Source organism: Dicentrarchus labrax, unplaced genomic scaffold (assembly GCF_905237075.1).
Source record: "Dicentrarchus labrax unplaced genomic scaffold, dlabrax2021, whole genome shotgun sequence".
Lineage (NCBI taxonomy): Eukaryota > Metazoa > Chordata > Actinopteri > Moronidae > Dicentrarchus > Dicentrarchus labrax.
Window position 1 is genome coordinate 1,638,902 of NW_026136724.1, and position 14,354 is coordinate 1,653,255.

At 41.0% G+C, this 14,354-nt stretch overlaps 2 protein-coding genes across 3 annotated transcripts in view; both read right to left on the reverse strand.

The window, feature by feature from the left end:
* tmem121b (transmembrane protein 121B) overlaps positions 1-14,354 on the reverse strand; it is a 616,846-nt gene that overhangs the window by 561,815 nt on the left and 40,677 nt on the right. The window lies entirely within an intron of this gene.
* On the reverse strand, positions 1,997-11,419 carry rergla (RERG/RAS-like a). Its single transcript, XM_051392074.1, has 5 exons — positions 11,263-11,419; positions 11,118-11,174; positions 5,245-5,318; positions 2,656-2,804; positions 1,997-2,533 (listed from the first exon to the last, which is right to left on the reverse strand). The coding sequence occupies exons 1-5, from the start codon at positions 11,312-11,314 to the stop codon at positions 2,248-2,250; spliced, it is 618 nt and encodes a 205-aa protein (XP_051248034.1). The 5' UTR covers positions 11,315-11,419; the 3' UTR covers positions 1,997-2,247.

Below are 14,354 nucleotides of genomic sequence, written 5' to 3' on the forward strand. Positions count from 1 at the left end.
CAGGAATCCTGGAGTTATCTTTGATCAGGATTTGTTATTTAAATCCCACATAAAGCAAACCTCCAGGACTGCCTTCTTTCATTCACGTAATAATACAAAAATTAGACACATCCTATCACAGACAGATGCAGAAAAACTAATGCATTTGTTACTTCTAGGCTGGATTACTGCAACTCTTTATTATCAGGCTGCCCCAATAAGTCCATTAAAACGCTCCAATTAATTCAGAACGCTGCAGCACGAGTACTGACAGGAACTAGAAAAAGAGATCACATCTCTCCTGTACTACCTTCTCTGCACTGGCTCCCTGTAAAATGTAGAATAGAATTTAAAATCCTCCTCCTCACCTACAAAGCTCTTCATAGACAGGCCCCTTCATATCTTAAAGAGCTCATAGTACCCTATTACCCCACTAGAACACTACGTTCTCTGAATGCTGGGCTACTTGTGGTTCCTATAGTCTCTAAAAGTAGAACAGGAGCCAGAGCCTTCAGTTACCAAGCTCCTCTCCTGTGGAACCAGCTTCTAGTTGTGGTTCGGGAGGCAGACACCCTCACCACGTTCAAGAGTAGGCTTAAGACATTCCTCTTTGATAAAGCTTATAGTTAGGGCTGGATCAGGTGAGTCCTGAACCATCCCTTAGTTATGCTGCTATAGGCCTAGACTATTGGGGGATTTCCCATGGTGCACTGAGCTCCTCTCTTCCTCTCTCTTTCTGCACTCATTCATGTCCCATTAATGCATGTTACTAACTTCACTTCTTCCCCGGAGTTCCTGTGATTTCTCATCTCGCAGGTTCTTATCGATCCTGGTGGAGCCTCCTGCCATGGTCCTGTTTGACTGCCATTGCCAATACTGTTGTTGCTGTGCACCTGTCTGTCTGTCTGTCTGTCCTTTTGTCTCTCTCTCTCTCTTTCTCTCTCTCTCTCTCTCACCCCAACTGGTCGAGGCAGACGACCACCCACCTAGAACCGAAGGATCTGTCCTAGGTTTCTGCCTTTTAGTTTTTCCTTGCCCTTGTCGCCAAGTGCTTGCTCATGGTGGTACTGTTGGGTTTCTGTAAATAATGTTATAAGGAGTTCGGTCTAGATCTGCTCTATTTGAAAAGTATCCTGTGATAACTTTTGTTATGAATTGGCGCTATACAAATAAAATTGAATTGAAAAATAGTAATAATTTTATTAAAAAGATTATTGCATAATTAAATAGATTGCAGCTGTGGGGCAGTCATTGTCATGTCCAAGTCCTTAGCTTTGTGTTCCAAGTCATAAATAGGTCCTTATGCACACTGATTTTTATTTTTCTGATTATCAGTTATTTCAGAAACTTTACACTATCACATAATTTTTAGAATCTTTGTTTATCACTTTAAAACAAAACCTTTTAAAATCAAACTGACAGGAAAATAGACAATAAAGCAGGGTATGCTTTAGGGCGTGGCTACATTGTGATTGACAAGTCATTCTCAGTGAGTCCGTCCAGCTCAACGCACCAAACTCAGATCAAACTGTCAAACTAGACAGAGCTGATCAAATATGAATCAAGATTCCATTTCCTATTTTAGTGTGCTGTCTCTTGTATATCTGTAATAGAAGAACGTGTGTGACCAGGAGAGCCGCCATTGTTTCCCACTATGGACAAGTCAAAACTGCGCCACAGTTGGCTGCCTAAAACCGACATAGCAACGACCATAATGCCAAACTCGAGGTTCCAAAACGGTACTCCATAAACCAATGGTTCTGATTCAAGGGTTCTCTTTTACTTAACCTGTGTGTGATAACAACTAAAAACAGCATGTTCTGTGCATATAATAAATGTAGTATATGCCATGACATTAATTCATACATTTTCCTTCTACAGTTGAAAATATAGTCAGCGACATGTGATGCTGATGCAGCACACATTTAAAAGACTGATCCCTCTTAGTCATATAAAGCAGATTAAATACTTGAAGTCATTCAATACAGCTCAGATTTCCTTTCGCTTTTTTTGTCTCATGAAAAGCTTTTAATGATCTTTAAGAGCAAAAGCATGAATTAGTGGAAGTAAGCAGCAAGCAGGCTCCGTTAGTAGGTGCTGTGTGCTTCTGTTACAGCACACAAATACCTATTTACACATACAAATGTCAGTTTAATGTTAATCAATAGCAACACCAAACAATCAAATACAAAGCCAAGTCAGAGGGTGTGTTTCAGTCCAGTCCCATTGTTCCAGGCTTGACTGACAGCTGTCCTAGTATTTGACACTTCACACTGATTTCCTCCTCTTGCCAAAGACGTTGTTGATGAGTTTGACCATGGACTTGGAACCGCTGGGGCGTCTCCTGCGCTCCTTGGCCTTGCTGCCCAGGCTAGCGTTTTGCACCATCTTGAAGAATATGAGGGCCACCTCCTGGTAGTGGTCAGCTGCCGACAGCTCGTAGAACTGGCAGTGAAACTCAGCAGCCAGACACTGACCTTCGTCACACCGCACCTCTCTCATGTGGCAAAGGTCCTGTTTGTTACCCACTAAAAATATGAATGAGTCCACATCCCTGTAGGTCAAAAGCAGAGCAGGGACACACGATCTTTGTAAACTGAAATATGGTGGTTTTCACAGGTTCTGTTAACATGCATGCAAAAGCCATTATTATGTTATAGTCATCTTAGCCCATACCTTTTGGCAGTTCCCAGGTGTGGCTCTCTGATGAGGTGGACTATGGCTTTGGCAGTAAGGAAGGATGAGCGGTCACTGATATCATAGACCACAACAAAACCATCAGCCCAGTGGATCTGGTTGTTTAAAGTAGACTTACCCTCACAAGACTGGAAAATAGAGAAAACAAAAGGCACACTAGGTAAGATTTAGAGCCTCATACAAGCAAAATCCTATCATCTGTTAAGACCAACTAGAAGTGGGTGAAAGTGGTATTTCTAAAACACTGCGTAGAGTAACTGCGTCAAGAGAATTAGAGTTATGTTGTGTTTCAGGTACTGGCACCTTTTCTGGTCTAATTCAGGCACTGTACATACAGACATTTTATAGTACCTCACATACAGTTTAGGAAGGGCTGGAATACATAAACCAAGGTGTGAACATTAACAAAAAGATTTAGAGTTTGTGGTGGTAAAGTGGCACTAAGACGGCCTTGCTGTTCCTGTGCTTTAATTTAGATTAATGGACACAAGACTCAGGCTGGATGCAGTGGTTCAGCCAAGGACAGCCCCATGCTTGACTGGTTCTCTAAAAATAAGATGGATGATACTGACTGGCTTTTGCTTTACACTTATTCGGCCCTAAGGTCTTGGGCCAACAGACTGTGTGGCCGTCTCTACCTGCTATTTTGGTTCATGTTTGTGCAGCAGCACAAAGTGCAAATGGGTTGAGAGAGCAGGACATAGTGGGAAGGGAGCAGACCCTATGCAGCCTGTGTGGAGTCTGCTTCCTGGGGCCAGTACTGTAATGTCAATAGAGTCTGAGTGTTTCTTAAAACATCAGCCACTTTTGGAAAATGTATGTGAGCCTTGATAATCTCAAATTATAACCAACAGGTCTTATGTAGCATCCTGGTATCATTTTCTATTCAGAACCAATTTTAATTTACAATAATGACAGCAACAGGAGGCTGGATTAGGCAACTCTTTATTATCAGGTTGCCCATAATAAGTCCATTAAGACACTACAATTAATTCAGAACGCTGCTGCTGTTGAATTGAATTGAAGAATGGTGCAGAGAAAATCTGGTGAGGATGCATTTGTATGCGGACAACTGAATTCTCCGGCTGGTATGTGACGAAACTCCGAGTTGAGCAGTGCTTTGTTTAACCCTTTCAAAATGGCAGCTGGCTCAGAAACGTTTAGATATTACAGCTTAACAGTACACTAAAATATGTTTTGAAAACATTTAAGTCAAAAAAACAGCCGAATTGGTTAACATGGGCGCCTAAGACAGAGCGCACTGCAGTGTAGAGTGTAACTCCGCGGCTCGCTCGCAATCTGCAGCAATAGTTATGGCATCTGTTTTTTTCACAAGCCACAAGCTAGTATGGAAGGAAAACACCCTGATAATCTATAACCAATGACATAAATTATCCTGATACATGAAATGAAAATAAATGTACTATGCATCCCATGCTTGCCAACCCAAAAGATCAGATCAGCTGTGTGATTAGGAAAGGGAAAATCCAACACTTCATCCCTCAGTAACTCACCAAGTAAGTCACAGGGCCCTATCTTGCCGATCTGAAACGCAAGTATCAAACGCAAAACGCAAGTAGCTTTGTGGGTGGATTTCGGGCGCTGTTGCTATAATCCCGGCGGGTTAAATGACTCTTGCGCCCAGCGCAAATCTAAAATGGGTTGGTCTGAAGTAGCTACATTAGTCATAGGTGTGGTTTGGGCGTAACATGCAATAAACCAATCAGAGCGTCATCTCACATTCCCTTTAAAAGCAGGCACGCTTGTTCCATGGCGGATTACTATTATAACGGCGGATTGGCCAGGCGCACACCAGGAGCGGTTCACAGCCAAGGAGACCGACGTTCTCGTCAGGGCCATGAAATACCGAGAAGTGACATTATTGACATGAAATAAATGTAACACAGCCATACAATAAATCCAAACAATGTAACGCAGCTTCGCAGAGGGAAGACCCTGGCCTTGGGAGCAGTGCGCAAGGACCAGCTGAGGAGGGAGCAGCGCAAACACCAAGGTGCAGAGGATCCAGACCCACTACACGCCGGAGGACCACCCGTTCCTGCAGCAAACCGGGTTTGACATGCTGGAGCGGGAGCTGTCCGGGATGCGGCAAAGTATTAATGCCCGTCTTGACCGGGTGGCGATGTTGCTGCTGCCTCTCAGGCACATCCCCTCAAGTCTGCGCCCTTGAAATAACATCTGAATAAGCGCCACTGACTTTAGACTAGGTTTTTCCTGGTCTGTGGCGGAATTGTTTTCTGAAACAGCAAAATAGCACCAGGGAACGTTTGCGCCGGAACACGCCTCCTCTTTTCGCTGAACCACCCCCCGGAGTGCAAGTTCATTCCCTAATTTAAGGACGTGCGTCGGTGGAGGGAAAATTCCAATGTGCGTCGAGTGCAAAATAGGAATTATACAAGCGCCAGTGTACAAAGCCCACAGAGCCCACAGACTTTCCTGTTCATAAAATCTCAGTTAAACTTGGAGATAAGTGGCACAGGTGGATGTGCTGTCCAGGACTATGCCACCGTGCCACCTCTTTGTAATAAAGAGATCTAGTAAACTAACCTGAGAGCAAGGGTCATAGAGCTCAAGATTAATCTGCCTCCCATCCACAGACAGACGCTTCCTGTATATGCACTCTGGAAGAAAAAGGGAAGACAGCAGTCAGAGAAAAGCATCATGAAACAACTCACTTCTGCCTTAGCTCCCTGCTTACACAAAATTCCTTAAAAAAGTAAAATAATGAGATTAAAAAATAACAGAGAAAACACGATTAAAAGTACAATTGTCAGTTGTTAGTCAGTTCAGTCAGTGTTTTCTATAATAAACACATTATGCAGAGAATTATGTGACCAGATTATATAATTATAATCTCTCTAATGGCTGTGGTGAAAATTCAGCACATTTGTACATTACCAAGTTGATTCTAAAATAGTCAATATTGACTAAGCCAGCAACAGGGAGGTTTCGGACTTCTTCGTCTGGTGGGACCAGGCTAAAAGCTGATCGCACCCAGCCGAGTAACCCAGTCCATGTGTGTCAGGTGAACCACACACACACACACACACACACACAAACACACACACACACACACACACACACACACACACACACACACACATATATATATATATGGGATTTAGAGATTTAAAACATCAACAGCAAACAACTATTAGCTGTGTAAAGATATAGAGGAGTCATGGTGTCCTGAGCAGGGAATGAAGTCACACTCCCTCTGCCTTTGTTGCCATTGCAGCTTCTCCGTGGTTTGTTTACAGAGGAGGTCTGGCAGTGCGTGCATGTTAGTGCATGTTAGTCCCTCTGTTTACAACTGAGAAAAACGACTGAAACTGCTGTTTTTTTCATCTACATCTGTGAATTAAGGATTTTTTCCCGCCAAACTAGAGCTGTGATTGTTGGAACAGTGGAAAGACTAACAAAGATGGTTTTGGTGAGTTCATTTTGTTTCTGTCCACTTTGAATTAAATAACAATATTACGACGATATCCAAGGTCAAATTACCGTATTTGTAAATGGTAAACGGTAAATGGTGAATGAACCTGTACTTGTATAGCGCCTTTCTAGTTTCTCGACCACTCAAAGCGCTTTTACACTATGTGCCACATTCACCCTTTCACACACATTCACTCAGTGATAGCAATGCCCATACACATTTGTCTATGGAGTCTGGTGGTAAGCTATAGTGATATTACAGCTGTTTCAGGTTAAATAAAAAGGTCTATCTCTGCAGAGATCCTTTCCATAATGTTGTAAGACACTAAAGACCCGAGCCTGTCAGTGGCAAAAACTTTTACTTTGACAAGCTCCTTTGTCCCAGAGGATTAATGTTAGCTTACATGGCAGCCATAACAGCCTGTTTCGTGGCTATTTTCTGTGAATTAAATTTTATTTTTAACAAACCAGAGTTGGTAATTGTTGAAAAGATTAACAAAGAGTTAACTGGAGTTATTTGGTGATTTTTTTTTTATTCTTTCCAGTTCGAAGTGTATTTTATGAATATATGCTATGCATTGTTTTGAAACAGGATGCTGGTGTATGGAGCTATTATTGTAGCAAAACTATTTACAAATGTGTGTGGAGAGTTGTGTATATGTTATGTATAATTGGCTGTCTTTTTACACGTGACTTTTTCTACACTTCTACCGTGGTCTGTCAATCAAAAGGTAGCCCCGCCCAAAAGCACATGCGGCTTTAATTAATTGCAAGGTCCCTCTTGCCATGAACTTAATTCTTACTGAAACTTAATCCCAAAAAATGTCCACTGCAAGAAAGCTTCAGAGCACCCAAGAAAGTCCAGCAAGCGCCAGGACGGTCTCCTAAAGTTAATTCAGCTGCGGGATCCGGGCAGTGCAGGGCTTGCTCAGGAATGGCAGCAGGCAGGTGTGAGTTCATCTGCCTGCACTGAGGCGAAGACTTTTGGAGGATGGCCTTGTGTCAAGAAGGGCAGCAAATAACCCACTTCTCTCCAGGAAAACCATCAGGGACAAACTGATATTCTGCAAAAGTTAGGGATTGGAGTGCTGAGGACTGGGGTAAAGTCATTTTCTATGATGAATCCCCTTTCCGATTTTTTGGGGCATCTGGAAAAAAGCTTGTCTGGAGAAGAAAAAGTGAGCGCTACCATCAGTCCTGTGTCATGCCAACAGTAAAGCATTCTGAGACCATTCATGTGTGGGGTTGCTTCTCAGCCAAAGTAGTGGACTCACTCACAATTTTGCCTAAGAACATAGCCATGAATAAAGAATGAAGCCAAAGGGTAAGTTGAGCCACCCCTTGTTGCTAGGAAATGGTAAAAAACATTGATCATGTGACCAAATATTTAGGAGGAAGGCATCATTTCATGGAGTCTGTGAATGTAAGAACCACATGGGTAAAGTGGTTAGATATTTATTTCCAAAAAATCATTTTTCACTCCTGAAAGTGAATTTAGTTTTAGTTTAAATTCACTTTTCAATTAGTGAATTTTAATTTAGTTTCATGAGAATTGTGTTTGGACCAAAATAGATCATTTAAAATTTGTTTTATACATCAATTGTGGTATCTATGAGCTACAACATGAGGTCATAAACCTAGCATAAAAGTGCACAATTTTTAGCTGTGGGGACTAATAAAGTCAAAATGGTAGCTCTGGGGTAAGTTGAGCCATTTGGCCAGGGGTAAGTTGAGCCGGTGGCCACAGCCAAAATGCACTCAATAAGTGTATCCAAAAAACATATTCTGCATATATTGCAAAAACACAGCTGTTAATGTTCTCTTCCTAAGGCATTCTCATGTTAAAAAGTAGGGATACGGCTCAACTTACCCCGCTCCTATGCTCAACTTACCCCGTGTGTGGGCTAAGTTGAGCCACAAGACCACTTTTTTTGGACATGCTATATTATCACAACAGTAAGGTTTACACTCATTCTGTTTGTTTGAAGGGATGCACAACATCCTGAAATATATGCAGATATATTAGTTAGCGAAAAAACTATGATTGCCTTGATGTAGTGATCCAAAATATGAGAAATGGGTGATCTTACCCCACTCTCCCCTATATCTTCCAGCAGATTGACCAGATCCAGCTGAAATTCTGTCAGAACTCCCTTAGGACGATGACCATGACGTCTTATGAATCTTAAGAATTTTTGTAGAACCACGTTGCCATAGCAACACGGCGAAAATCTGCTTTTATGTTAACAATTGATCAATATTTGGGGGGCTAAACATGCCTGACAACTCATAAAACTTTGCACAAAATTTTAGTCGTGGTGAACGCTAACATATTGTCTTAATCCCACAGATGGGAATCGCAAAATGGTTCAGCTACACCCCCCAAATCAGCCCCCAAGACACGTATGACCGACATGTTGGTATGCATGTGTATCATGATTGGACAAGCAAAAAAGCCTGTTGGACCCATAACCCAAACCCAACAGGAAGTCAGCCATTTTGAATTTCGTCATTTTTGGCGTTTTTTCGCGTTATATTTGAACAAACTCCACCGAGAGAATTTCTCGGAATAGCTTCAAAATTGGTCAGTACAGTTAAAAGATTTTGCTGATTAAACGCTATTTGTGCATGTACGTTGAGGGCACTTTCGTGGCGTGGCGTCGAAGTCAGCCATTTTTAATTTTGCGGTAATTTTCTGCGATTTTCTGTGTTGTATTTAAACAAACTCCTCCTAGGGAATTTATTGTATCAACTTCAAAATTTATCAGTTCAGTCAAAAAACATTGCTGATTAAAAGTTGTGCCTTTGTGACTGTATGTTGAAGGACGTGTCCGTGGTGTGGCGTCAAAGTCAGCCATTTTGCATTTTGGGGCGATTTTTCACGTTTTATTTGAACGAATTCCTCCTAGGGAATATATCAGATCAACTTCAAAATTAAGTCAGTACAATTAAAACAAACTGCAGATGAAACGTGCTATTTGTGACTGTACGTCCAACGGCGTGCCTGTGGTGTTGCGTTTGATTTTTGACGATTCGCCATAAAACAGATCATGTACTTCAGTGTACAATGTAACCGAACAGTCCCACCCTGAACACGTCCTCATAACTTCAGAGTACATGCAGTGTCCAATCTCAATGAAACTTCACATAGCTCATGAGAGTCCCGCCCTGAACACGTCTACATGACTATATTCAGATATAGTGATAGCGCCACCTACTGGCAACAGGAAGTTACGATTTTGATCTGATTTGCATGAAATTTGAATTTGTGGTCCGCATATGTGACGTGGCCACAGCACACCCCGACGCGTGCTGAGTGCGAGGGCCTGTTTATCACTGCTGCAGTTTTCATTACAGATTATTTTACACATTCACAGATCTGATTACGCACACACAGATTAAGATACAGTTACACAACTCTCCACACACATTTGTAAATAGTTTTGCTACAATAATAGCTCCATACTGGTGCTCTACTGCAACATCTAGTGGCAAGTGATTCATATATATATTCTTTAAGAATAAATGCAAAAAAATATATATTTAGATATGATATGTTAAATGGTTGCTTTTTTAAGATTTGCTGTTCATTCACCCACTTACACTCTAACACACACAGATGGCAGCAAACATGCAAGGTGCTACTCTGATTGGAAGCAGTTTGAGGGTCCATTATGCCCAAGGGAAGCAAATGTTATTAGATCTTTGAACTTGACATTGGAAATATATAAAATACTTACATTCATTAATGTTGGGATACATTTATTTGAAAAATGATTTTATATTTATTAAAATTGGTTGGTATATATTTGTTGTTTAAAAACACATTTGTCACCAATATTGAGACTAATTTCTCTCCATGAGCACACACCTCACACAATATCTTTCCCTTACTCACTGAGAGTGCTGAAAGCTAAGATGAAACTAGATTATTCTCAGGGGAACAATGGCCTATTGAGCCACTATCTAAGACTAATATGAGTCATTCCCCTTGCAGGTCAGGTAGCCTTTCAAGGAGGCAGCATAATGCAATCATTACAGCATGGCTCTTCAGACCAGCTATTGGCAAACAATAAAGCCTGTGCTCTTAATACTGAGTTGCAGTCCATTTGACACAAACATTTTAATAATCTTTGGGTGCAAAGATGTAGACATGTAGTTAAAGGCTTGGTAGTTGGCTTAGCCATGAAGAGTACATAACATAAGAGAGCATATACAAGAAACTCAGATAGAGGACTTGGATGGAGCTACATAATGTATAGAGAGCTGAAACCAGCCACCAAAGACGGACATATTCCAAATAGTGGCGTTTTACAGGCCACGCACATAAACAGACAAGAAGCTAAAAATAATCTATGCATATGCAGATTAAAAAAATTATATAAGCAGGTATAAATCAACAAATTTTACCAAAAACTATGATTTACATCAGGAGTTTTGATCAAAGAATTAGAGCAGCACAATGAACTGAAATCGCAATATGTCCAAAATGTGTGACTAACAGCAGTTTTCTAAATTTAAGAGAAGATTTTGTACAGACCCCAGTGTCACATCATCAGGATTTCAATAGTTTTTTCAGTAAAGATTACATTTCAAATGCAAAAATGATAATTCCCACCCTAATCATGAATCATATCATACAGAATAATGAGACACATAACACACAGTATTTTGACTTAATAATGACTTAGTATCACTATATTTTCGTCACATTGGCGGAAATGGGCTTCCATATGTTCCCAATCTTAAAGCTTCTTAAGGGAAAATAAAAGCATTATAGAGGGTTAAAATTAAGTCAGATGTCACTATTCTATGTTCACATGTGTAATGAACTTGTGAGCAGTTACATCATTTGTAATCTTTAAGGAACCATGTTTACGTCAAGATTTAACAGTGGAAGTCCCTCATTAAGCCCACTGCTGTCTACAGCCACAGAGGCAGGTGCACATATCTGATTACAGTGTTTTTAAGAGACTCATAATTACCTGAGGAAGAAGCATACTCGCCGATAAAGCGCCTTGTGAGGAACCGGACGATGAGAGCTGCAGACAGACAGACAGACAGACAGACAGGTGAGGTCGTTGTTCATAACCGACGTTCAACAACCTGTTCCTGATCCACGGCTGTTACCTGATTTTCCGACACCTTCACTGCCCAGCACAGCGATCTTGATCTCATTCATGTTCGCTGAAGTCAGAAATATCCCTCATGTATCATGCTCTGTAGAGCTGAGGAGGGACACAGCTGGGTGGGAGTCTCCGTCCTCAGAGCTGATGGGCTGCCCGGTGGGCGGCCCCTCCAGGGGCGGCACAACGGAGGAGGCGGGGCACCTTGGGGCACCTCCACCCAGACATGTAAGGATAATTCTTCAATGACAGCATTTCATTTCTATGGAAGGTATGGAAGCCCATTTCTGCCAGTATGACGGGAAAAAAATGATTCTGTAAGTTATTATTTTGAGAAAGTTTCTCATCATAATGACTTACAGATTTTTTTTGAAGAAAAGGCTATGAAATAATCCAAATCACTTGTTTTACACAAAGTTCTTGTAGTTACTTAGTTCATTATTTGGGTTAATTGTCCATTTTTTTAATTTTTTTTAAAAAAAAAGTATTTTTGGGGGCTTTTATTGCCTTTATGATAGTGACAGCTGAAGATAGACAGGAAGGTGGGGCAGAGAGAGGGGATGACACGCAGCAAGGGGCCGCAGGTCAGACTCGATCCCTGGGCTGCTGCAGCAAGGACTCAATATGAAACAAGCATAAAATATGTCACTTCGTCAGGGGTCGTCAGAAGGCCTACCAACAGCCACTTTTTGATATCGGCACTACTGTGTTACGTTGTCCATGAAAAAACTAAAGTCGTGCTTGCTTAACACACATCACACACTGTCACTCAAAACCTCATAATGGGACACAGGCCTGAAAAAAACACCTCCATAGAGGTTTGTGTCAGAACTACAAACAAAAAGTGAGGTAGCATGTGAGACAGCTGCGAACTGTAAACAAAAGGACATATTATCAGATATATTATATATATATATATATTATATATTATCATAAGAGTCCAGTAGTTTAACATTAATAAATTGTATTAACAAATAAACACATCCTTCATTGTGGTAATAATAAAACTCTAATGTGCAGTTTGTCATTATTTTATTTTTTTATTTTTATTCAAATAAAATTAAAGGTCCAGTGAATGATTTAGTGGCATCAGCAGTTACTGATGAGACTACAACTCACTTCACCCACCCCAGTGAGAAACTAAAGTGGCCGTGAAACACAGAAAAAACACAAGTGGCTCCATCTACAGCCAGTGTTTAGGTTGTCCCTTCTGGGCTACTGTAGAAACATGGTAGTTCAACATTGCGACGTCCATGGAAGGTGACCCGCTGTGTCTGTAGATATAAACTCATTCTAAGGGGACAAAGACATAATGATTCTTATTTTTAGGTGATGATACAATGAAAAAGTACCTTAACCATCAGCTTTACATGATGGCTAGATTGAAATTAAATGGTAAATGTAAATGGACCTGTACCTGTATAGCGCCTTTCTAGTCTTCTGACCACTCAAAGCGCTTTTACACTACGTGCCACATTTACCCTTTCACACACATTCACTCAGTGATGGCAAAGTCCATCGAACAGAAACTAACATTCATACACATTCACACACCGATGCATGGCATCGGGAGCAATTTGGGGTTCAGTATCTTGCTCAAGGATACTTTGACATGTGGCAGGAGGAGCTGGGGGATGACCTGCTCTGCCTCTGAGCCACAGCCACCCTTGAGCTGCTGATATTCATGGACTCCAGAGGAGGTGACCTTAGCTTTCCCTCTAGTATCACTGTTAATTACAATGAATACATTTTCATTTTCCTACAAGATATGTGATAAAACAGGCCCAGTGGACACCCCGGGCAGCAAATCTCATACGCTGATTGTCATTGCATTTACTCAGCACAGTGTGTTCCCAGAGACAGCCTTCCAGGAACATAAAAAACAAAACAATCATCAATAAATTTTGTCTTAATAACTTTGATGTAGTGGGGTGTAATCAATGAACACTGCAGCCTCTTAATGCGTGCATAAACAATGTACTTTGTGTGTACCTGGAGGGTTAAAATGTATATCCACCAGGGCACAGACTCTAACCATAGTGTTCCTTTGTAATAGTCATTTAATAAATCACATTAGGCAAACAGTAATACTTCCTCATTTTGTAGTTTCCCCTGCAAGAACACATCTGACCCATCTGCTCATAACAAGTGTTAAATTCACAATATTTCAAGTTGATGAGTTCCTGTGAAGTAGGTCCAAATGTCTTTGGATCCAATATGTGCTGATAAATCAGCTAAACATTCTGCATCATTTTAAAAAAGCTGTAAATCCCCATCTTACATAATGTGCTGATACAGGTTTCCATCAGCTGTGAACATACAGGCCGACCAGAATAGTTGAGCTGCCAAGATCTATTCTTCACTGGATCACCATCATTCTGCAAAAGTGCTGGACTGAGGAGAGGATTTCCTGAAGGATTTGGATCCTTCTGCATCAACTGCTGCAGGGAAGACATTGCATATGTGTGAACAATGCAATTTTCATGTGAGTGCTAGCAGTTGAACTGGATTACAGGAATACAGAACACTTCACTCCTCTAGCAAGAGACCTAACATGTCTGAAGTTTTTAAATGCCATTGGTGCACACTTTGTCTAAGCTTGAAAATAATTCTAATCATAGCTAAGGAGTTGAGTCTCCTAGATATGTGATTTTAAGCTAAATGCATTTATCATCAATAAACAAAAGGTAGTATGTCATCATCATGAGATGAGGCAGAGGAAGAGCGGGTCGTCCCCTAATCAGAAGGTTGTGGGTTCGATCCCAGGCTCCTCCTGCCACGCGTCTGTGTTGATTTTCAGTGGGCTATCTGAAGGTTGTAGAAAACCAAATGTAAGAAAGTTTACATTCATTAATTAAGAGTCATTTGAATTAAAGACCTGTTTAAAATCAACCTCAGGAGACATTCACTAGGCCACTTATATGTGTAAAGATGTTAAATTGGACTTTGCACTCGAAATAAGTTGGGTGACCACCGACCAGTTTGATCTTACCATCCTGTATGTGTTAGTGAATCAGAATCATTCTAAATTGAGAGGTGCATGCCCACCATTTGCAATTATCATACTGCTATTTCTCTATATAAGGAAATACGTTT